Consider the following 25,845-nt stretch of genomic DNA (forward strand, 5'->3'; position numbering starts at 1 on the left):
TTCACATTCAGCACATGCAGGCAGAGCTGTGCACTTGTTTCACAGAAATACTAATGACTGTGGCATTTGGTGCTAATACCATAGGCCAAACATTAGGGCAGTTATTTTTAATGCACCACAAGCAGCAGTGACGGGACAAAGGGGTCATTGTATTGATACAAAATGGCACAATACACGCACACACACACACACACACACACAAAGAAGCATAATAGGATTTGTTGTTTGTCCCGGTATGAAATTCATTTCCTGTGATGACGTGTGTGTGTGTGCTTGTGTGTGCTTGTGTGTGCGTGTGTAAGAGTGTGTGCGTGTGTGTGTGTGTGTGTGTCTGTGTGTGTGTGTGTGTGTGTGTATGTGTGTGTCAGTGATTTTTAAAACTAGGATTCTATCGTTGTGCTCCATTTAGGCATCTATCTAAAGCACCCAGGAGACTGGACAGACATGGTGTGTGTGTGTGTGTGCGTGTGTGTGCGTGTGTGTGTGTGTGTGTGTGTGTGTGTGTGTGTGTGTGTGTGTGTGTGTGTGTGTGTGCGTGTGTGTGTGTGTGTGTGTGTGTGTGTGTGTGTGAAGCCTTGCTGCTACAGTTTGTGATCTCATTTGAATTTTCTCTCCATTTTTCAGAGCACTGCTGATGTGAGACCCCAGCTTACTGCAGGATCACTTCCTTCTGCAGTAGGGAAATACACATTCAGGGTGTTATTGGGATGAAAATTATTTCTGTACATCAAGTTACACGTACACACCCACACACACACTCATACACAGCAATTAAGACAAAGGGCTTAACGAGGACATATCAGTCATGCTGTGAATACGGTTTGTTTATATGTCATGGTAACTTCTTTGAGAGTTGCCATAAAATGTCCTCATTTGACTTTTCTCTTTTTTATTATTGAATAACAGTGGATGTAAATGGGAGTTTTTAAGTATCAGCAGAAAAACACCTTTAAGTCAAAGTAAACAACTTTCCTACATATTTTTGCAAGTTAACACGTGACATGTGTCAAAGTATGTAAAAACAACTCCGCTATAATTAATATTTCATTTAAAATGGTTTCCCAACATAGAAATAAAAAAATAAAAACTCAGATATGGAGCTGGAAGTACATCTACTCTTTCTCCCTCATTGAGAAATTCTGGATCTGGCCTCACTCCGCCCACCGATGCTCATGCTAGCACTCGTGCCATGGTTGAGACATTTGGTGACTGGTTTTAAGAGCAGCATGAATCAGTATGGTTAAACACCAGAGCCATAGTCCTACATGTTTGAGTCTGCTTCAGACAGGAGGCGGCAGGGCAGCGGAGCCCCTTGGATGGATAACCGTCTCACTGGACACAGAGCCAGGGCTGCCCACCGTCCACAGATGATCTACAACTATAGTTTGGGCGTCCTGAAACCTTTAACCAACTGATCCACGGCCTGTTTCTTTTCCAAGGACACACGGCTGAACAACACTGTGGACCCCAATGGGTATCCTGGTTGTGCTAGCAGCAGAAGTCTCTGCAGCTGGAGACTTAATGTTTTGTTTCCTCACCCCAGAGCATGAAGATATTCAGCCAGCCGTGACACAAATGACACTTCATTTCATCATTCTCATACAGACAAGTGCAACATGCTTCTAAATTGAATGCACTTCACGTTTTTTCTAAAAAGCTGTGTCCTCACACACTCTCTGCTATTTTTGTTTGGTCAGATGGCGCCCTTCTCTTCTGTTTCTTATTGGGATTCAGTCGCCTACAATAAGAACACAAACAAATGGTTCACCAGAGTAATTTTCTGAAAATTGGTTTTCCATTTACTCCTCATCCTCATTGCCATCATCAGCTTTATTGAAGAGACTCAAGGTCCATTTTAAAAACATACAACATACAGGTTCAAAAATCGGCAATTTTACCAATGTTACCAGAATCATTCAGAAGATTCCCATTACTACTGTTACAAAACCCTGTGCCCTCTCACGGCTCATGGCTCCACACTGGAGGCTGGTTGTTTGTTTTATATTTTCTGGGGATTAAATCTGTTTCTGACATCCTGTCAATCCCATGTCTCCATCTTATCATAACTTCTCGTCACCTCTTGCTGCATTTGCATGTACTTATTGGAGTTCCACTCTTGTAGATTTCCAACCAGACACAACCTTTCACATAGATATATATAAAGTGCACTCGAAGTGCAAACAAAGCACCAACAACTTAGTTAGCAAACCCGGAATTTATTTAAAAAAAGTTCCTCCTTGAACTGAACTCCAGTGCATTCGGTAATCGATTTGTATGGACCACCTGTCAACATGGACCTACTGGTAAGGCACAGACATGAAAAATAGTCTCCAGGTATGCTAACTATGTTGTTGGTGCTTCGTACTATGTGTAGGGACTGTTATCATAATGCTGCAGAGGTTTGGTGTTATTTTGAGCAGTATTAGTGGTTAAAAAATGCCATTTGGGATGCGTTCAGCGCACCACCCTGAGCTAATCGTTATTAGCCCATTGAGACTGTTAGCATCTCTACAGGTATTTTCATGCTGAAAAAGACCATAGGGACCATTTTCGCCGAACTTACACTTTAAGTAAATCGTCACCAGGTGCCAGATTAACACCAATAACTGGGAGGAATCTGAAAGTGTTCTCTAATTTGGCTAACTGCTTTTTTCACCAAATAAAGGTTTTGTTGAAGTGCCTTGGTTATTCAGAAGTGGTATAGCCACAGCTGATATTCTATCAAATTATGAACAATTAAAAAATAACAATATTACAGAGTAATTCAAGTATTAATAACTTATAACTCCAGTGTATGAATTTGATTGTCTAAAACTGCGGAGGCAAGGCATTTTTTAGGGGTGGCATCTTCTATCATTTGCCACCCCAGTAAACCTGCCACTGCACAACAGCAAAGATAAAAGCCTTTTTCTTCCTCCAGAGGGGCAGCTCAGCCAAAGAGGGCAGATGGGCTGTGGCTGGAGCAGCTTTAGCCTGGCCGTGTGCACGTCCCTGTTGGGCTGAGTTCTATCAAACTGCTTGTGGTGCAGAGCAGCACTGTGGCTGAACAGGACTGCAGCTGCTGACGTGCTGCTGTCACTACATGGCAAGGGTCAGACAAGGTGTTTTTCCAGTTCTCTGTGACCTGTTTACCACCCACTGCTACACCTGCAGGAGGACACTAGCCCTGGGGACACTCGTGAACTGCTATTACTACCATGAGTTACATATGCATATCAATACGAATACGTTTAAATACTGTATATTAGACTTGTTTCAACTATGGTGTACAGTTTTAAAATCCCATCAATGGCGTTATTGTCTGTTTTACCTGCTTCTCAAATGCTCTTTGGATCTGTCCAAGATGTCCTCTGTTTCCTTTCGCTCTTACAATAATAACCATGTGGTTTAGGTTAGGGAGACATCGTGGTTATGGTTAAAATAAAGCAGTTTTTCAATACAAATAACTTCTAATTCCACCCTGATTTCAGCACCACGCGTGCTTCTAAAGAACCACCACTGTGACTTCAAAAGTATTTCAACTGTAAAGAAGAGTTTTTGATACTGGAGGCTTTTTAGTGGAGATGAGAGAGTGTGTTCAGATGCTCAAAGTGGTGGGGGAAAGTGGGGAGTTGGAAAAGTCCAGAAGGTCCACACACAGAGACACACACACACACACACACACACACACACACACACACACACACACACACACACACAAAGATACAAATAGTCCCTCTGTGAGTGTGATGTCAGAGTTTGACAGGATCAGGGGTCAGGCACAAAAAATGATGTGACTGGTTGATTAGACAGAATGCTCACACACAACTCTTTCTATCTCACAAACACACACACACGCACACACGCACACACACACACACACACACACACACACACACACACACACCCAGCAGCAGTTAACATTTTTCACGTACAGACAATAAGAAGACCCACAACAGAACTGAAATAAAATATGATAAAAAAAGCTTGAATCAGAATGGAACATGCAAGTGAAATGATAAAAGAAGCTAGTTGTACAAAAGGCTTCTGCAGTCGCGACTCTCATGCCTCCACTGTGGAGGTCTTTTTATCAGCTGCAATCTCTTTCAATACGGGACGACACAGTGTGAATGCATCCTATTCACTGCACAGTAACAGCCATTCAGAGCTGTCTGGGCCATTATCATAAAACTGTGGCATGAATGTCACCCTGTCAATGCAACATAAAAGAAAACAAAACATACTGGACACCTATTGAAGAGAGATACACACTAAATTCACACTGTCTACACTGGTGTTTTAGTCCCACTCTGATCATGTGGTATTTGTGATTCAGGCACGTAACTGTAGCTAAACATTTGAAGGTAGTGATTAGGGTTGGGTATCACACCTCAATACTCTTTTGGTACTGACAGAAATGGTGACTGTAGCAAATCAAACAGTCAGGTTGCTGGAAAGTTACCAAGAAAGTATTGTTTTTATAAAATGTCAAACCAAAGCCATCCCATATAGTGATTATACTGAACACATTGTCACAGACTAACAGAGTGGAGTCACGCCAGAGGCAACACTCTGTTCTACAGTGCCAGACAATCCGCTCTGTGACGGTGAAGTAAAATGACAGCCACTGTCGAGAACATCACACACACAGCCTATGGGATGTGTCAAGCATGGCCCTTTTCACCTTCTTGTGTCACACGCCATCCTCTCTGTGTAGTGAAAATTTCAAGAGATACATTTTGTTGTTATAGTGCCACCATCTGGCCAATTTGCAAATTTGACAATGCATATCCTCGGGTCCCGAGCAATACAACTGAGTAGTGTGAAGTAGATCGGATGAATACTTCTCAAGATATGCAAAGGGCAAATGGGAAAATTGAGAGAGACAACGATTCCTTGCTCCAAGTTAGATCGTATTAACAGTCTAGCCCCAGAGCCTCTTTCCAGGGGAGACTCTTAAGAGGCTTGTCCCAACCAGTTCTTGCCCGCTGAGCTATCCAGCTGCTAGGGGTGTTGACACGCAGCAAAGGACCCCTGTAGTAATAGCCTCATACACACTCTGTTTGCATACTCTACCAGGTGAGCTACCGGTATATTACCTACCTCTCGTAATGCCAGACCTATCGTCACAGTGCTGAGTGGCACTAAGCCCTGGATGCAGTAGTGGCGCCCTTGCAAAATATATAATGGAGATATCGGAAGAAGAGGAAAATCCCTTCTGAAATAGGCCGCCAATGGCACGCTTTATCCCAACAGTCTAGTCTAGTAAGTGGGACTAATTACTTTGTACAATGTAATAAATTGGACAAATATTCTAAGGCCACCAATTTTTGATCAGAATGATGTTCCTAAATGCTGAAACCTAAAACTCAAAAAGAATCCTAGAATCTGAAAATAACAAAACCTAAAAGATCTCTTGACATGACTAAACATTAGCTACTTTACTTCATTGGCAGCAGACAATGTGGAGAATGTGCTCAGGGCCATCATGGAGTGAAAGACACAATAAATGAGTTTTTCCTGCCTAGTAGTTCAAATCCATATAGATTTGAACAGATACATGCAGCAAGAGTCCACACAGTATGCAGTCTCACTCAGTGGTTACGCAATTGTTCAACATCACACTGATTAGCACTCCGAGCTCACACTCTTGCAGTGAAGTAACAGTTAGAACAAAATGGAAATGTAATGAGTTGGGCTGGACTGCTTAGTTATAACAAATGTTTGCTGTAAGAGGATAGAACATGTTTCTTTTATGAGTCTATTTTATGTCTATTTTACTTCTTACCTTAGATCTCTAACTTTGTTTTGCAAAAATACGTAAAATCACTTATTTTATACTTATTCTTATCACTTATACATGACAGCTTTGCAATATGTTCAGACCACAGGGTGACTTTCTTAAGTTCCACTCCACGCTGCTTCACACGTGTGAAACAGACATCAATCATCTGGTTCTGGCTAAAAAAGTATGCCATTTAAAAAATGTTCCACTCTTCCTTTATGTCTTGTGAGTAAAACGATTACAAGTTTGCATTTTTTGACATGAAGTGGATCAGGGCTACCTGATATCTACTAGGGATGGGCATGAGGATTTGAGTACTCGATTTGGACGTCAGAATTCGTTCAACACAATGAGAATTTGCTTCTTTTTTGCTTTGCAACTGTCAATATCTTAAAACGATGTGCTACTATGACAAGTGGCTAACTCCAAGCTAATGTGTAGGGTATAAATAATGTTATAAGTAACGTTACAACAACATTCCACATGCATATAAAGTTATTTTTAGCATGTTTTCACCACAGATACCATTAATGAGATGCACCACGGTTGAATTGACCACATAACATCATAGCTACAGTAAATCAGTAGTTGAGTCATCTAATGGTAAGTTGGCAAGTTAGCTAGTTTGCGTACCCCACCATCCCTCCGCATCTCCCCGCCACTGGTCGACCTCCACACGTAAGAGAGCTGTGCCATGTCTGTAGTATATACTGTATGTATCACTAGTTCATCAGCTAGCTTGCTAACCCCACCATGCTTTACACTGCTTATAGAAAATAAGTTGAACAAAGTTGTCATTCATCAGGCGATAGCAATGTGCTTTCTTACACTGAGACAAGAGTGCGGATGAAGCATTAAGGTGTTATATTTTATTAATTTAACAGCCCCCCCCCCCCCCCCATCACCCTCCACAAATAGAATCAATTCTGTGGGAAACACCACAGCTATTTTATTTGAAATAAAGTAACATAACATGAATAAACGCTTCTAAATGTAACATGAATGAAACTTGAATACATTAAGTCTTCCATGAACATTATTTCTGCATGCCTGACTTTCTGAGTCAAGACCTCATCAGTCTCCTCCTTTAATGTGAGTACTCGAATATGGAAATGACTTAAAATGCCCATCCCTAATATCTTCAGTATATCATCGTGAATGCAAATTAGGCTTTAAAATACTTTCAGTATTAATGTTTCAGTGTGATCAGAGAGGACCAGTATTTTTCCAGTTCTATCTCAACACATCCATTGGCTTATTAGAGCGGAGGTTTGGTGCACAGTTCAGGTGTTACTACTCCACTCCATGCTGTCAGACCTACCTCTCCCTGCGGTGCCCCCTGCAGGCAGTCAAACATTCTACAGAACACCTGGAGGACAAGATACGGTACATACATGAGCATAGAAACATACAAGGAAAACAGGTGTGGCAAAACTGATTTTCTCAAAAGGGGAATGTTTATATGTTCTAATATATTCTTTTATGGTGACTTCTTTCTTTATAACAGTCCACTGGTGAGAGGTGTGCTTGACGGATGAAGTTAAAGTGAGCCTTACCATCAGATCATATATCATTTGAAATCTGGCCCTACCTTACACACACACACACACACACACACACACACACACACACACACACACACACACACACACACACACACACACACACACACACACACACACATATAAGGGGTTTCTATGGCAACTGAGCCTGAAGGGCCAGTGAATCAGTCTGGACTGATCTAGATTTGCTGATAACACATTTACACGAAACACACACACACCCACCCACACACACACTTGCAAAGCAAACAAGACACAGGATGAGCACAAACACACATTTGCACCTGTGTGTCCAGACGTACAGCCAGTACATGCAACCAGCAAGGAGCTTACACACGCACGCACGCACACACGCACACAGGCCACATTTAGAACATACTGAAATGCTGGTTCAGCTGAAATGTGTTCATCTGACATCATGGAGAAGACGCAGTTTTCAACACATTCACTGTCTGTGGGTAGACTACGACCCATAATACAATTCATCTGATTCAACACATACGTAATACAGTTTGATACCAGCAATATACACTTTCAGCAACCAAAAAAAGATACATATATCAGGCAAAAAATATTATGGCTGTCAAAAGCTGCAGCCCCTGTACTGTGAGTTTACAGGATATTTTTGCTTTTGTACAGTTAGAGGAACCAACAGCAAGATATGCTAAAGTAATTTTTTTTTTTCGCAGAAACGTTCCAATACGATTTTAAAAAATCTATTCAAAGGAGTTATTTTATGCCCATTTCTGTTGTAACTGACAGAACAGGGGTTTGCGACTGTGAGCCTTCTCTGAGATAAAGCTTAGAAAAAGGAACCCTGTCCCTCTCCCTTTGTTTACCATAGACAGTCAACAGCTGAGAAAAGACAGTCTTATACTGCTGTTTGACATAACTTCCCACTAGAAGCAGATTGGTACTTGGTATCGACCAATAAGCAAGTTCAGGAATTGGTATCAGGAAGGGAAAATAATGGCATCCCAACATCTCTAATCATAGGTCTGTTATGTAAAGGTTTTGTTATGGCTTTATTTAAACATGACAGCACCAAGAATAGGAAAGTAACAATGTCAAGTGATGGACTTTTGAACTTACTTCGCATAGCTTTTATCTCTTTTGCTTCATTTGTGAGTTGCTTGGCCTTGTTTCTCACCGTTCCAACCGCGTCCAGCAGCTCCTCCAGTAATTCCTCAGACAGAATATACCGTAATATTCTGCAGCCATCTTATACAATGCAACAGTGACACTGGATATTCCTCCTGCCAAGAAGCTGCCTGTACCCAGCTCCTGACCTTTACTCTGTCGCCACTGTCAGGTGAGAAAATCCAAGCAATATTGTCTACAGCTCCACAAAATGTTTCTCCCATAAAGAAAACCTAATATTGCTTGTAGTAGCTGCTGGCTACTGTCACAGTCACTTAGACGAGGAACGGAGAGCGTCACAGTGTGTGATCAAAGTTTCTGAAAGAACTTTAATTATTGAATGTTTAATTCAAAGAATGTAAGGCATTGAAGATGTCCTGTTATCTCAAAAACAGCATTTGGACCCCTAAACAACAATTCTGAACATTGGTTAGAACATGATGGATATCTTTCAGGAATATTTCCATGTCTAACTTGTTCCTCCATGTGGACAAACTGACGGCTCATTCACTGTAACGTAAAGCCAACATCAGGCCTATCAGGCTCCAAGATCCATTCATATTGCAGAGGAGAGGAAAGGCAAAAGGACAGACCAGTCCCTCAAAGTTCTCCAGAGGCTGTGCTGTCTTTTTATAGGCCATCAGAAGTGGAGTAGGCTAATTAGCATTCATTCCTAATATAGAGCAGCAGAACACCCGGCCATGGTCTGCACTGTCTGCTGCTGGAATACAACAGACACCACAACAGAAAAGATCATCTCAGGCTCAGTTTCAGGTCTTGACTCTGGGTGCCTGTTAGCTTTAGAGCCGATATTAACAGTTGACTGATGAGTTTTAAAGCATCAGTCTGCATCGGTAACCTTCTGTCCTCACATTAGCAGCTCCGACTAGCTGCTCTTTAATCCACGTAATATGTAGATTAGAAGAGATTTACGTGGATTACAGATGGATTTTCACCATCAGGGCTCCTACGCAGCCTGCCTGAGGTGTTTAGGCTATTACATAATACTACTACTACTCATAATAATCTTCTCTTTATCTTTTACCACGGGCTGACTGACACTTTGGTCCAGGAAAGAATACTTTGAAGAGACTGCAATTCAATTTGTCAGTGGTACTATAGATGTCCTGGAACCCTTCAACACACCATAAATATAGGTATATGAAAGCAAAGAGAATAGTATCAATCTTCAAGGGACATAAGAACCAATAATGCGACATTTGGAGCCTTAGGTCAGTCAAAATTGACTTACCGTTTTTTCATTTTCTACTGGGATGAATTTATTTTGAGATTTTTCTTGCACCGGGGTTCCGGTCATGCTTTGGATGATGTAAAAATAAAGTATAATGTCAGTGAGCACAGTTGGCCCTGATATTTTTTTTACATTTGCGTTTAATCTGCAACGTGGAAAGTGATGCTGCATAACTCCCTGTTTCACCCTGTAACCGCGGAAGCAGCATCACTGTCGATACAATATTATGAGGAGTATGTCGCGCTGATTCTGCCGATATGTGTCTGATGTTTGTGTGACTCTGTGTCATGACTCCGCCTAGCTCCACTCAACCATCTGGGATCGCTCCATAGTAGAGGAATTTCAGGGTCCGTAAAAAAATGGTAGAGCCAATCAGGGCAGCCAGGCGGGGTTTTATAGATGTGACGTGGCAGAGAAGTGACTGTTGTGATTCAGACAACAATGGCGGCTTGCATCGAGGAAGCAGGCGTCAACATGGATGCTGCTTCATCCGTGTTGTCCAATCTAGAGAATATATTTCTTTAAAAGAACATCAGAGAACGGCTCAGAAGGCTTTTGTTGGTGTAAACGATGTCGGCTGTTCTGTTTGGCTTCTCCCTGCGTCGCTCTCATCAGCGTCACGGGTTGGTTTTGATGTGAGTGGTTGAAGTAGCAGGTCAATAAAGATGACAGACAAGTGGTTTATCCAATCATATGCAAGGATTTTTGATAAGGCCCAGCCTCCTGAAATCACTGTGGAGCGATCCCAGATGTATGAGTGAAGCAAGGCAGGAAGCAATTCATCTGGCGAGAGTCAGGTCAGTCTAGTTGTTCAAGACAAACTGTTCTTCCTGCCCTCTCGCCATCCATCCATCCATTTTCAACCGCTTGTCCCTAACGGGGTCGCAGGGGGACTGGAGCCGATCCCAGCTGACATCGGGCGTGAGGCCGGGTACACCCTGGACAGGACGCCAGTCTATCACATGGCACATAGAGACAAACAACCATTCACACTCACATTCACACCGACGGGCAATTTAGAGTCATCAATTAACCAAACACCTGCATGTCTTTGGACTGTAGGAGGAAGCCCCCAGCCGGGATTCGAGTGCCAACCACAACACCACCGTGCCCCCCAGATTTGATTCATGTAGAACTAATTCTACATGATACATGACAAGCCCAACAACCATTTAATACTGCAAATAAATAACTCTTTCATTGCATTTCAATTTGTTGTTGCTTTCACACAATGACAGGTTTAAATAAATAGCCAAATATGTAGAATTGGTGAATTAAAGGAAGGCAGGGTGAAAGGGAGGAGCAAACAACATGTCAGTTTGGATGAGGCACACAGTAACATGACTGACCTACATTATTCCAATAGACCAGAGGGAGAGGAGAGCCAATGAGGAACTGTAATGCTTCATCTTTATAGTCATTTATATCTAGGGCTGTGCAATTTGACAAAATGTATCGTATGACAATAGAAAAACATCTATCGTTTCATATTTTGCTCTATCATTTATCTCTTGGTGGGCGGCACGGTGGTGTGGTGGTTAGCACTGTCGCCTCACAGCAAGAGGGTTCCTGGTTTGAAGTTTGCATGTTCTCCCCGTGTCTGCGTGGGTTTTCTCCAGGTTCTCAAGCTTCCTCCCACAGTCCAAAGACATGCAGGTGTTCGGTTCATTGATGACTCTAAAAAAAGTGCCATTAGGTGTGTATGGTTGTCTGTCTCTGTTTGTCTCTATGTGCCCTGCGATAGACTGGCGTCCTGTCCAGGGTGGACCCCGCCTCACGCCCAATGTCGGCTGGGATTGGCTCCAGCCCCCCGCGACCCCGATAGGGACAAGAGGTTGAAGATGAATGAATTAATGAAAAGAATATATCTCTTGGTGTCATGAATAATCAACCGGACTCCGCCAGGAACTTTCATTTGGAGATCTTTTGGAAAGGGTCGAAAATACTGATTGCTGATTGAATAAACCATCTGTTTATCACCAACATAAGGGCCAAATCAACCAATCAGATCAACGAAGCGTATCTAGCGTTCTAACAGCGTTGAGGCAAAGCTCAGAAAGTAAATAACCTGTCTGTAAAGGATATTTGCCTTTTGTGTAACGCAAATTTATGGATAAAAGGCACAATTTCAGGTGCCCGGTCCATTTGACTTCGACCCGCCCCAAAACTAATGCTGATTGGTTCTGTCCAATCAAGTTCTCCAAATTTTCTCCGCCCCACGTTACCAGACTGATCTGCAAGTCAAATACAATGGAGCTCAGAGATCAGGATGGTCTCCCGAAATAGTGAGCCCAATGCTGAATCTCAAAGGAGTTCACTCTGAGTTATTGCCGTGTCCATAGACTGTTTCTCTGTTTATGAAATCACCAGAAAACAACTGTAACACTCACACAGAACAGTCTACACACACCAGACCCCAGACACACACGCTCCATGTGTGACTCCAACATAGGCTGCATTGTTTCAGTGGAATTAATAAACGATCGGCTGGCGGTGCCATCAGTCCGATAGTCTGGCACAGCCCCGTGAAAGTGAAACTACAGTTCTATATATACCGTCAGCTACTGTCAAAGAAAGATACAAACAAAACACATTTGTGTTTTATAACAACAAATGCTTTTAATAAGATTCCCGTATCAGAAACCAGAAATCACTCAGTAACCCGCTGGCTTGACAGCAGATTCATGTGCACCCACGTACACTGTGCAGTTAAAAATAATAAATAGCCAAATAGTGTACTGGGAAGACCTATTTTGCCTTTATAGCCTTTATTTGGCGGTAGGATGTACTTGCTGGTTTATTACATTTTTACAAAATTAGTAATCTCTTAATGCCTTATTATATCACCTCAAGTGACACTAGATGGTTTTGTCAGGTTTTTGTCCTCAAATGCCAATTCTGTAGTCTTGAAGTGAAGTGAATACAAGAGGAAAAGAGGGAGCTAAGAAGAGGAGGGGAGGAGTTCTTAGTAGGTGTCACTTAGATGAATGATCATCAACTCTGCAACTCGTTTTGGTTTTCTGGCCCACAACTTTACTGTTTTGGTTCAGTCTCACTGACCTCTCCCCCTCAGGAGCAGGCAGCTGTACTCAATGAGAAACCTCTGATAAAGCCACTGCACACAAACAGAGAGTTGTGTTATCAGTGTTGGTGGAGACCAAACCCGAGCTAAACTCATTAGATGGACGCAAGCACAACCAAATGCATGCTAATGTTACTCTCTGTCTACTATATGTACCTTTCCTAATGGCAGGGAGAAACTAAGCCGACTTCAAAGAATTAGTGGCAATGAAGGTTGACTGTTGCATCGCCTCACGTCGCCTGTGTCTGGAACAAAATATTGCACTTGAACACACCACAAAGACTACAGCCAGCGGCCAGTTAGCGTATACATTCTGCACCTGCGTGAGAAGAAATGACTCTCCATATTCAGCAGGTGGCCGTAGTCTGTATTTGTCATTCAAAAAGGAAAACCATTCTAGACGCTAGTTAGCCAGTTAGCACATTAACAACCCAATAGTGAACGAAATTTTTTTTTTACCGTGGACCAGCAAACAATAACGAAGCATTTCTGCTAAAGTGCTAAATGGATAAAAAAAATAACCTTATCTGATATAACAAGTTTGTTTTCCATCTCACTGCTTCTTCAATCCTGATTCTCTTCTCGTGCTCTGAATGAAGCCATTAAGAGTGATTGGAAATAAAAACAGAGACACTGAGGGATGAATAGTGCAAACAGTGCAAAAATTAGGGCTTTGTGCAATTCCATCTTCGGCCACTATGCCGAGATCAGCACTGCGCAGACCACCATTGTTCCCGGAGGGAATATTTATCGCCTTGGAAACATGAGGATAAGCAGAATTCATGCCAATCGATTTACTATTTTATGAACTACAATATATGTTGTATCAAAGGCTGTGTGATCGTCAAAATCAATAGTCTTCATTCTCTGGGGACCGTGAGCATCCACTGCAATTAACATGGCAATCCAGCCTGTGGGTGCGAACTTAACATTTTGACCCGACTTGCTCCAGAGGAAAGGTCAGGATCGTGAAAAGCATTAGGATTCATCCTCTGAGGAAAGTGACCATCTGTAATAAATGTCATGACATCTGATCAGTAGTTGATGAGATGCTTTGAGATCTGTGCTTCATCTTTCCACCGCTGCGTGTGAAGTGAAGCACAAAGGATCGACAGAGCAAAAAAAAACTCATCTGAAACTACTGTATGAACACTGTATAAATGAGGACAAAGGACCTATTTTGGAGTCACAACAGTGTGAGGAAGCTGGCCTTTTCTTACATAAGGCCTGGTGGGAGACTACTGTAATGTGAGCTGGAATAATCCTGACCTAATTTCACTGCTATACTCCTCCAGCGAGGTCAAGAATGTGTTTGAGAGATGTACGAATAACACACACACACACACACACACACACACACACACACACACACACACACACACACACACACACACACACACACACACACACACACACACACACACACACACACACACACACACACGGTGCAGCCTGGCTCATATCCCACTTCCCCCTTTGTCTGGCCAAAGGAATGCTCCGTTTCCGGTGTGTTGTGATCAGTGCACATTGACTGCTTCCCAGCGGGCCTCCTAACAGATCCCAGCAGCTTGATAAGGAAATAGCCTTCTCTAGTGTAGATACGACCGCTACTGAAACCACTACACCGTTTCCCATTCAAATCTACAGTATATTACAGCTTTGAGTCATTTTCACACACTCCTTCGCTGTAAACACTTTTCCCAGAGCTGCATTAACTGAAAGCTTCGGTGACATATAAATGCAGGATGCGACATGTGTTCACAGCTTAATAAAAGTGGAGCAGTAATAACAATGTGCCCGCACCCATGAGATCATCTACCTCATGGTGAATTAATTGAGGCGAATTTGGGAGGTATTAAAAGATGATTACAGCTAATGATTCAACTTGTTCCATAATGGTGAGGAAGTCATTCAGGTCCAATTTTCCTGTAAGTAAGGCTGATTTATTTTATTTCAGTGCCAACCAAAAGGCTCCAGCAGCTGAAATATGTCTCACAGGAGCTGTAGTTGGAGTTAAAAATAGAGCAGTTGTTATATCTCTGTAAAAATAGCAAGGGGTCAGATTTTATTAGTCAGTACAGTGGCGAGTGTAGTAGATAAAAGACAGCCTCAATACAGAAATACACTGCTGCTACAAGCTGACTTTGAGGTTCAAATGGAAAAGCAAAATGTTCTGGTGCTTCTATCTGTGCAGGCAACTGAATATGAATAATAATAATAACCTTTTTTTATTAAAAACACAGTTACTTCACACAGGCTTATGCTTTAAGACAAATTGATGTGATTTTTCAACCAGGAGCTTAAAGTTGTTAATTGTCTTTTACATTACTATCTATCAAATAGTGAGTTAAAAAATGGTGATTGAGGCTGCAGGCTGGTACAATGATGCTTTGCGCATCATTTTGTAAATACCCGGGGGGGGGCAGTGCCAGCCAGATGTTTGTCACTGCATGTTGAGATTTATGAAACCACTGAAGCAATCTGGGAGTTGTATCTTTGTGGATGCACTGGATGAAGTGGTTTTATATAAACTGACTTTTTATATTTTTAAGTTTTGTGTTGTACTTGTTCTGTGCCATTTCTGGACTTCCGTGTCATATCTTGTCATGACCCACTAATGAAAGCACTTCTACTTGCCTTTTTTTGCGGAGTATTCCAATATCCCTGTCAGCGGCTACATTCCCTCCCTGGATGTAAATAAGCCACCATGTTAGTGACGCTGCTGACAGCGTTTGGTCTGCCGGCCCAAATCCCCACTAACAGTTACGCTGTGTTCACTTGTAATTGGAAATTGGGAACCTCAACTTCTGAGTCAGTGTGGGTTTATGAGGGTAACATAAAGGGGACGGACCGGAAGTAGAGAGGTGAATGTGTTTCAATAAAGTTTACAAAAGAGCAAACAATAAATAAATAAAAATAATACACATAGTGACCGTAAAAATGACAAGATGGAGGGCTCTGAAAGAACAGGCTCGCCTGCAGTCACATCTTACGGCCACAGAGGCCGCTAAAAACAACATTTCTCAATTCTTATGGAGTACAACATTAAAGAGCAACTTCCCATCTTTTAGCTTGACCACTCCTCCCTATTCTCCTCTTATACATATTCAAACTGATGTAGAATTACTGTCTTGTGGTTGTATGCCTCCGCCGAGCAGTCCGGTTATGGTTTACATCCAAACTGTCCAGACTTACATAATAAGACTTACAAGACTTTAAATGAATTTCATAAAAGGTATTAAATGATTTTGTGAAACGTTGATGTTTAACACACACATCTTTAGATCAATACAATCAGCACAGTGACAAGATTAGTGTCTTCAGTCCAGTATCCAACCAAATTGTTCCTGAGTTATGGCATTGAATAATGGACAGAAACATTATGATGTCGCAGTGCAGTTGACCTTTAACCTTTTGGATATAAATTATCATAATTATTAGACATTTGTGTGAAATGGTGTCACATTAGTGTTCCCCAGATACCGAGTTCACAAGAATGGTGACGGATGCAAGACATTATGTGTGTGTGCGTGTGTGTGTGTGTGTGTGTGTGTGTGTGTGTGTGTGTGTGTGTACAGGATTGACGCAGCTGTTGCCGGCATGGTGGCATAAAAATGTATTTAACCCCAAAATCAAATTCACTCACATTGAACTGTAACCAAGCTTCTGGCCGCACGTGCTTCTTCTCTCTGTTTTAACATTAGAAACAATGAATGTAACCCTGGTTCTATGGGATCTGGATAACAGCCGGATACATGATGTAATACCTCTGTCTGTGCTTTTTAAATGACGAATTATAATGCTTTTTGCATCGTGCTGTACTTGTGTCTGCACAAACTGTGCGTCCGTGTGTGCAGACTCGAAACAGTAAAAACAGAACGGCGTGCGCCCCAAAGTTCAAAGGCAACTTCACATTCCATCTGATCTCTTTGTGGGGTGGAGAGTTGTGTTTCGTTCTGTCTGACTGCCACAGACAGTGGTATTAATTACATGACTTTTTCTGGAAAGATACAAAGAACTGATGTTATAATGGACACTACAGACTGGGACCAGGATTGATTGAGAGAATATATGGGGGCACGGACACGCCACATCACGTAGGGAGGGCACAGCAGCATTTTTTACCCGCTACACGGACTCCGTCTTTAGCCCCTTTAATACATGCACTGCAAACCTGGAATTATCTAATTATTAACCGGTGGGGCTGTATGTGCGAACACAAACATCAGATTCATCCGACCGGACATCAAGCAGAATTTACACTGCCAGCACCCTGGTACAAAGAGCAGGTAATCTCTGAGTTTACTTTATTATGTTTATATCATGCATCGGCTAACAGCAGAGCAACACAAACCTCAGTGGTGAAGAAGAAGGGTGAGTTACACAAAGACGGCCGCAGAAATGTCTAACTGGAGAGACGCTGAGATTCAAGAGCTGAAATCATCAAAGAAATTCAAAAAAAGGCAAGAGACTTGGTTGTTTGAGAGCATATCTGAAGCGGCTTCGTTAGTGTGCCGTAACAATGGTTACACGCTGAAAGGAGACTATGAGGCAGGTACTTCCCTCACAACAAATGTTTTGACAATACTCAGTTCCAATGTGTTGTCAAAGGCTTTTTCACAAGACAATCCTCAATAGATTTTTTACAACTACATGTTGTTACATTTAGAGTTAAAGAAAACATCTGGGAAACACCAAAGTAATACCTTTATTATCAATATCAGCTGAAATACAATGAGTTCAATTCAGTTCACTGCTGCTCTATATTACGGTAAAACATCACTTTAAGCATCATATGGTAATTGCACAGGTGTGTGTGTGTGTGTGTGTGTGTGTGTGTGTGTGTGTGTGTGTGTGTTTGCTGACTGAGTGTATTTTCTCTAAGTCATCATTCTATCAGCACAGACACAAACGCCCTCATTTTATGTCTTCCTCTCTCTCACTATCCATTGCCACGCACATTAGCAGAGTGCCGGCATACAGGACACACACACGCACACACACACACACACACCCTAATGAATGTAACATCTGAAGCTGATGTGCAGTGTTATTACTGAAGCAGTCAGCAGAAAATCTCTGTTTAAAGCTTCACTCAGCAGAAACTCCACTCATATCGTCTCCACTACTCTCCTTGTCTTTGAACCACAGTGACTCCTGTGTCCACCAGTCCACACACACACACACACACACACACACACACACACACACACACTGAGCGATATGGATGAAATCATCTATCACCAGTCTCAAGGAGTTACTGAACACATGGACTGGCATTATGTAATTAGGATATTAAAATAAAAAGGGTTCCGTACTGTTACTGTACTGTTACTGTTTCTCTGTAACTTTAACAGAGATACGTTCAGTAAGATGTGGATTCTTAGTAGGGTTACAATTTTAAAATACATTTTGAATTAAAGAAATGGACAGTCTAACGTGGTGGTCCAGTTGCTTTTGCGGCCACTGTTGAGGCGGGACACACTCCAGCTCCAGCAAGAACAAACTGCACACACCTTTAACCTGAATAGAAATCTAATCGGCATGGCATGAATTCATTAGGCACATGAACAGGTTTGCCAGACGCTCAGCTAACGCTGCCAAAATAAGCTGCATACTTATACTTGTGCAGATAATAATTCAAATGTCAGTGGCCCTTCTCCTCTCACTGTAAATATGACACATCGCATCCTCAGTTCAGCCAACCTGACCCAGGGAAGATCCATTTTAGACTTGACATACAGTATATAAATGTATATATGCAACACAAAACTGCATGCAAAATGATTACTGGACATTATACACAGGCATAATGCTTAGGGGAATACAAAACATCTTGTTGATAATAAGAAAACATGACGAAGACCACCAATCTGTATGTGAGTACTGTTAATGATGGAAATGATGGAGAAAACTACAAAAGTAAAAGTATTGTTATAAACAAGAATTAGGTAGAAAAAAAGAATGCAGCAATCTTGGTGAAAATGAGTTGATGCAGCGCAGGAATTCTGCACGTTCACAAATGACAGTCTTTTTTAGTTTTTAATGACTTGGAGGGACTGTTGCGGAATAATCGGCAGTTCATTTCCTTCTTCTCTCCACTTTCTATTACTGGAAGAATAAGGTGGACACGAGACTAGAATATTAAACTTACTACAACTACAATACTAGAATTAAAAAAAAACTTTACTTGCTACCTCTCTTGAAACCAAGGCAAAAATTAATGAATAAATAAAAGTTCTCGGCACACAAAAAAGGATATTTCCTTCTTTTTTGAAAAAAAAATTAACAACCTACAACTTGCTGGTAGCCTAGGTTGAAAATCTGGTTGTAGAATTGCTTTTTTTTTTTTTATTGCTTCGGTACTTCCAGAATGTGGATATTGTATTGAAGTATCAGTATTTCTGACAACCTCATGAAGGACTATTCTGAGCTGAAACAAGTGTACGTACACAGACAGACACGAGCGGACGTTAAGGTGACTGCAGCTGATGGTCAGTCATGTACACACACACACACGCATGCACGCATGCACGCGCGCGCACACACACACACACACAACACACACACACACACACACACACACACACACACACACACACACACACACACACACACACACACACACACACACACACACACACACCAGAGCTGTGAGTTTAATCTGCCCAGCTGCCATCCTGTGAATTGGTTGCGAACTGAGAGGCCAAGCAATTTACTCCTCACAAAGGCCATTCCACATCACTGAGCTGTGTGTGTGTGTGTTTGTGTGTGTGTGTGTGTGTGAGTATGATGGAATTGAGACTGGGTGAGAGGGGAGGAATAGATGGAATATGTGAGTGTTGTAGCAGAAAGATGTGGAGGACTGGATAGATGATGGGGGATACAGAGGGAGAGCGGACTGGATACGAGCAAATGAGAGAGGGATGCTGGGAATTGAGGGAGGGGAAATTAGAGGAAGGAACTGAAGGCACTATTTACAGGGAGGTGAGGAGAGATGGACAGGGAGATAAAGATGGGGGGGGGGTCCTCTCGGAGATGACAACACACACGGTTAGATAAATGAGCTGTGTGACAGCCTCCTGTGACATCATCATTAGTCCTCCCTCCTGGGGCTTTAGACGCTTAACAGAGCTGTAATAATCCAATTTTTGACCACAAATTAAAAAGTGACGTTGCATGATGAATGGACCGCATTTATATTGCACCTTTCTACCTAATGTACAAAGCACTTTACAGTGTGCCTCTCATTCACCCATTCACACACACACACTAACACACACACTCATACAGCGATGGTGGTGGAGCTGCCAAGCAGGGCGCTGACCTGTGTATCAGGTGCAACTTGAGGTTTAGTTTGTTGCTCAAGGACATGTGGACAGGAGGAGCCTGGGATCGAACATCCTTGTGATTAAAGGACGACCCGCTCCCCCTCCAGGACCAATATATAAAACCAGCTCAGCTACTTTGACGCCTCTATCATTTTGCTAGGGTTAAAAAGACATAATTTGTCCAACTGATCTCTTAAGTTGTCAGTTTGCCGTACTGTTCATACTTTCACCTTGCTTTTGTTTTCACACAACACTGGCTGCAACCTGTTCTCATCCCAACCCATCACATCGTCCTACGGCTGTTATGTCCCTTGTCATTGCACTGGGTAACCGAAGTGTGACGTTCAAGTGTGGTGGCTGTTCGAAACAGGGGGAACACATGGTTGATGTGTGAATTTAAACAACACCAAAGCACTTGGTCTGATATGTGATATCACTGTGGATGGGTTTACAGTTGAATGCACGGTGCGTTTAAGTGTCAGCAACACCGAGGGCAGTGACAACACACCCGGCAGCCGCGGCTTCTCCTCCACTCAGGAGCTGAGCTTCGCCTCACCGCTTCGCAGCTCCCCGGGGCAGCAGCGTCTGGTCCAAGTTCCCCTCCACCCATGTCTTGCTCTCTCAGCTCCAGATATTTAGCCTGCTAGATATCTAGAATGGGTCTGCAAGGTACCAGCGAGACGCTCGGCTGGAGTTTTAAAACACTTCTCACATCCTGCTTGAGGACTGATGTGCGGGCACAGAGCCAACCCCAGTTTGCCTCAGATGTGGGGCTTTGGTCAGGGAGATTTAACATCTGTTATTTGCCAATAGTCAAGTGATTCTGGACCCTTTTTTTTGTACCTGCGACAACTGATCACAGGCATCAAGCCCTAAAACATACAGGAAATTGTGGGGAAAATTTGAGAAAAGTCGGAAAAAAAATACATGATTTTGTTCCCTGTCAGAAAAGTCTTTGGATACTTCCTTACCCAGGCTAGGAAACACTGTTTTAGTCTAAAATAGGTCAGAAAATAGGCAGAAAAAAGGACAAATAGACAAAACCAATTTACGTCCACACCATAGACTGTTTGACATATGGACGTAGTTTCCATGGTATCACACAGATATGATGATACATATCGTCAAAACAATATAAAAAAAAAATCGTAAATATCTTTCTGTACTGTTGCCATTGTTTTCTGAAAAAAAAAACAGCGGTTAAACAGTGTTACAGCAATCGTTACGCTTCACACTCTGATCCTTATGTTTTGTTCATTTTGCACTTAAATTCTTAATAAAATGATAACAAAATGAGAAAATACCCTTTTTTCACAGCAATATACGGAAACAGGCCTTACCATGTGGTTATTTCATATAGACTTTGTTTTTATTGAAGTACCAGAAAACATGTTATATCGTGATAGATATTGTTACTGAGATTTAAAAATAACAGATGAACAGAAGATATTACCACATCATTAGTCCCTCCTCGATGGCTTCAGAAATGAATCTGTCTTCAAAATGGCTGATAAACCATGAATCAAGTAATGGATTCAACATTTCAGCCCTCTTTTGATGCCAGAATTCAAGGAATTTGTACAAATATGTATCAAAATGCCACCAGCACAGTGCAACGTTTGTCCTTAAAGAGGGAATAAGTGAGGAAAGGGAAAACAGGAAAATAATCATACAAAAACATCTTTATGGGTACTGTAGAATCAGACTTACAGTCATTTAGGTTAAGGGCTTGTCACAGACTACCAGTGTAGTCCTGATGAATCAGACAATAGTAATACCGTATAATCTAACTCAATCTATCATTAGAAGGCTAATCCTTCATTTGTGCAGCCCTTCCTGTAACAAAGTGACAACACGTTGACACGACAGAGAGAGAGAGAGAGAGAGAGAGAGTGCTGAAGACACAGAAAGTAGTAGGATAAGTGGCAGCATAACCGTGTGCCTGCAGCAAAAATACATAAGTCCTCAGTGATCTGTTCCTCTGTCTGTGCAGTGCACACAGCAGTGTGTTGGAGACTCCACTCTCTAACACACTCACACAGTTAGCTGGGGGCTCAGAGCTGTGAAGCAGAGGTCACAGCAGCCGTTTGTCCCACAGGAGCAGCTTCTGTGTGTCAGTTGCCTCACTGACAGGGCCTTTACACGCAGCAGTGAGGTGATGTCGAACAGGATTATGTGTGAATGTTACCAGGGCATAGGAAAAATAGAATAGACTGATATTTCTTTGGCATACATTGAGAAGCAATGCACTTTTTAGGGCCGATTAATTAACAAATCCCTTATTGATTCATTCATTCTTTGTATGAAAAAAAACCCTTGGTCTTAACAGGTCTTTAGTGCCTGAAACAGTTTTATCATCTGAGTCTGAGCACACTGTAGATAAAATGAATGAATACTTGTAGACCATTCATTCTTCTCTTAGTCAAAGAAAAAACGTGTCAAAAGCATGGCATTGCTGGAATTGAGCCCATGTTAGTTAGAGTGGTAGTGTCCATTCATTCATCTTCAACAGCTTGTCCCTATCGAGGTCGCATGGGAGCTGCAGCTGATCCCAGCTGACATCGGGCGTGAGGAGGCGTACACCCTGGGCAGGACGCCAGTCTATCACAGGGCACATAGAGACAGATAACCATTCGCACTGACATTCACACCTACGGGCAATTTAGAGTAATCAATTAACCTAACACCTGCATGTCTTTGGACTGTGGGAGAACCCAGAGAAAACCCACGCAGGCACGGGGAGAACATGCAAACTCCACACAGTGCTAACATTAAAAGCTTTGAACCGTTTTTTTCCTCTCCGCCATGACTCCTCTTTGTTGTAAGTTTCCAGCAGCGTAGACACATGAGTTGGATGTCATTGTTTTAGAATATGCAACTATTATAAAAAGATGGCGGCACTGATAAAATGAACAGTCGGCCTTTGTTGCCAAGAGTCCTTTGGGACCTTTTTTTTTACAGCAGACATTTGTTAATAATAACATTAATAAGGGCTTTGTTCTATTCAAGTGTCATCACTACCTGTGCTTGTCCTTCTGTCACCTGTCTTCTGCCTGCTGCAGCAGTTTATTGGGAGAAAAGGGGCGTGCAATGGATTGGCATTTTAAGAACGGCAGTCAAATTTTACTTATAGGACTGCGCTTTAATTGAAGGTGGTTAAGTAAGTAACAGCCTTTGAACTTGACCAAGACTCTCACCACAGTGTCAGTTTAGTAGCTGTTCTGGATTATATCACACATTTATTCAAATAATGGCTGAAAGGTTCTGGTTAAGTTACGTTTTTTTTGAGCACTAGAAAGCTTCTACTGTGAAGCAGCTGCGGACACATATATACACAGAGGAGCTGACTGAACTAGCAGCCACCAAGCCCTTTGGTCATTAGAAAAATTAGATCTGGTCACGTCCGCAAAGTAGCAAGGGTATACAAATCCAGTCAAATTTTGTCGGTCCAACTTTTAAAGATTCAGTTTCATTAACTCAGTCATCTGACTGCTCAGCTGCCAAAATCCAGATGAGACAAGTGGAGCTGATTGATGAAATGACCACTCTTTACAAACATATGGACATCAAGCTGCTCTACTCTTAGTTTCACCCAGACACTACTCAGGGCTGAAAACATCTTTTCTTATACACAGTGCATCCGCTGCATATTGTCTTTAATGTAATCTTTATCGTGATTTTTAAGTGAATGTGTCTATAAAACGACAAATTGACTGTCAGCTAAAGACGAGGCAGTAAAAGGCAACAACCTTTTAAGTATAGATGCAAATATAACATTATCTACCAGTCTAGCTTTCTTCTATTTCTTGGATGTGACAAGAGCTTTCTCTCACTAAACCGTTTCTTTGCATCCGTAAGAGCAGAGAGACTGTGGTGGAGATGTCACCACAACAGAGTCTGGTCCTACACTAGGTGTCAGATGCTGTGCAGGTTCAGCCTGGATGATTGCAAAACCGTCCTCATCCATCATGTCTGCAGGTAGCTGTGAGTCTGAGGATCAAACAGCACACAGACCTCCCATATCAGTGATAGAAAGCAGTTTAGCCTCCTCCGCAGAGGGTCTGGAGGGAACATCTGCCTCACCTTTAGACAGGACCATGTTGTCTCTAATGGAGCGGGAAAAGGTGAGATGAAGGACAGGGGCGGATTCAAGTGGTCATAGGCCCCTAGTCTACTCTTTGTGTGGGGCCCCCACGTACTCATGCTTTATCAGAAAAAAAAAGTCATTTAGTACAATGTTTGCATGCTAGGAATGTTATATGGCCCACACATTAAGACTAAATATTTTCTATTATTCCTCATTCATTCATTCATCTTCAACCGCTTATCCCGGGGTCGGGGTCGCGGGGGGGCTGGAGCTGACATCGGGCGTGAGGCGGGGTACACCCTGGACAGGACGCCAGTCTATCGCAGGGCACATAGAGACGAACAGAGACAGACAACCATTCACACCTAGGGGCAATTCTTGGAGTAATCAATATTCCTGTTATCCTTAAAGTGTAATTCTGGCGTAACTCATCCCATGGCCTTTTTATCAGCAATTACATACATCAAATAAGCCATACACAGTTTTTTGTGTATAAACTATTAACGGAGAAACCCCGGAGAGTGGCTAACACTGATTAGCTTGGGCGGTAAGGTGAAGGCATAGAAACAGCTTTTTAACCACTAACACTGCTCAAAATAACACCAAACCTCTGCAGTAGCATGATAAGAATAAATTCATGTCTCCAGAATGAATTGGAAGAGGCGAACGATTCCTTAATAAAGCACCAATGGGCTCCTTCCTTTTGGATTGACTTTGGTAATCAACTTGAATGGACTTTACTATGAGAGAAGCTGGTACAGGGGCCAGTTGGTAAAGCTTTCAAAACACTCTTTTAATAAACTCTGGGTTCACTAACTACATTGTTGATGCTTTGTTTTATGTGTAGGGACTCTTCTCATGCTACTGCAGAGGTTTGGTGTTATTTTGAGCAGTATTAGTGGTTAAAAAAGACATTTTAATGCCTTCACCGTACTGCCTTGTGTTAGACACGTCAGGCTGTTAGCGACTCTACCGGATTTCCCCATTAATAATTGTTAAATAAAAATAACTGTCTTGATGTCCTATTTTATGGAAAGTATGTAAGTGCCTAAAAAGGCCATGGGATGATTTTAGAAGATTGCATATCTTTCCTATTCAGAACCCCCAATGTGTTTGTAAGAGCACAAACCTCTTCATAAATCTAGCCCCTTAATGTTGTTCTCTAAGTGCACCAAATTGATGCATTAAACTTTTAAAATGTTCAAAGTTATATTACGGGGTCGAAGTTCCGACCCCCCACAGTCTCACAAAATCACGTGGTGCCTCCTGCTGCTGCACTGTCAGGCTCCTGGCACACTTCTGAGCCATGCTGATGATCTTGAATGCGTTAAAAACAAGTCATCGCTGGTGAGTGGAGCAGCCTTCTGGCTTTTAACTTAATGTCTTCCATTTTCATGCTGGTGCTGCTCCCACACAAGCTTGAGAAGAGGCTGGGCTTCAGTCACATCAGAGTCTTCAAACTCTCAGCTCAGTCTCCTCCACCAGTGTTGTCAGTCATGGCTTCAGGTGGGATCTGTTTCTATATAGATTGCGTTCAAATATGGGAATGTGTCAAACAACACTCCTATGGCTTTGTAGATGCATCTGCTTCCTTAAATGAACTCCATGGAAGTTTAGTTCATGTATA

The 25,845-nt window shown here is 42.2% G+C and overlaps 1 protein-coding gene across 2 annotated transcripts in view; it reads right to left on the reverse strand.

The window, feature by feature from the left end:
• Positions 1-25,845, reverse strand: part of bcar1 (BCAR1 scaffold protein, Cas family member) — a 101,014-nt gene that overhangs the window by 59,761 nt on the left and 15,408 nt on the right. The window contains exon 2 of one of the 2 annotated variants that reach the window (XM_083916117.1): positions 7,086-7,133. The exons of the other annotated variant lie outside the window; for it this stretch is intronic. Within the exon in view, the coding sequence (XP_083772243.1) occupies positions 7,086-7,133 (48 nt within the window). The remainder of the gene's footprint in view (positions 1-7,085; positions 7,134-25,845) is intronic. 2 annotated transcript variants of the gene reach the window in all.

Source organism: Echiichthys vipera (assembly GCF_963691815.1).
Source record: "Echiichthys vipera genome assembly, chromosome: 7".
Taxonomy (NCBI): domain Eukaryota; kingdom Metazoa; phylum Chordata; class Actinopteri; order Perciformes; family Trachinidae; genus Echiichthys; species Echiichthys vipera.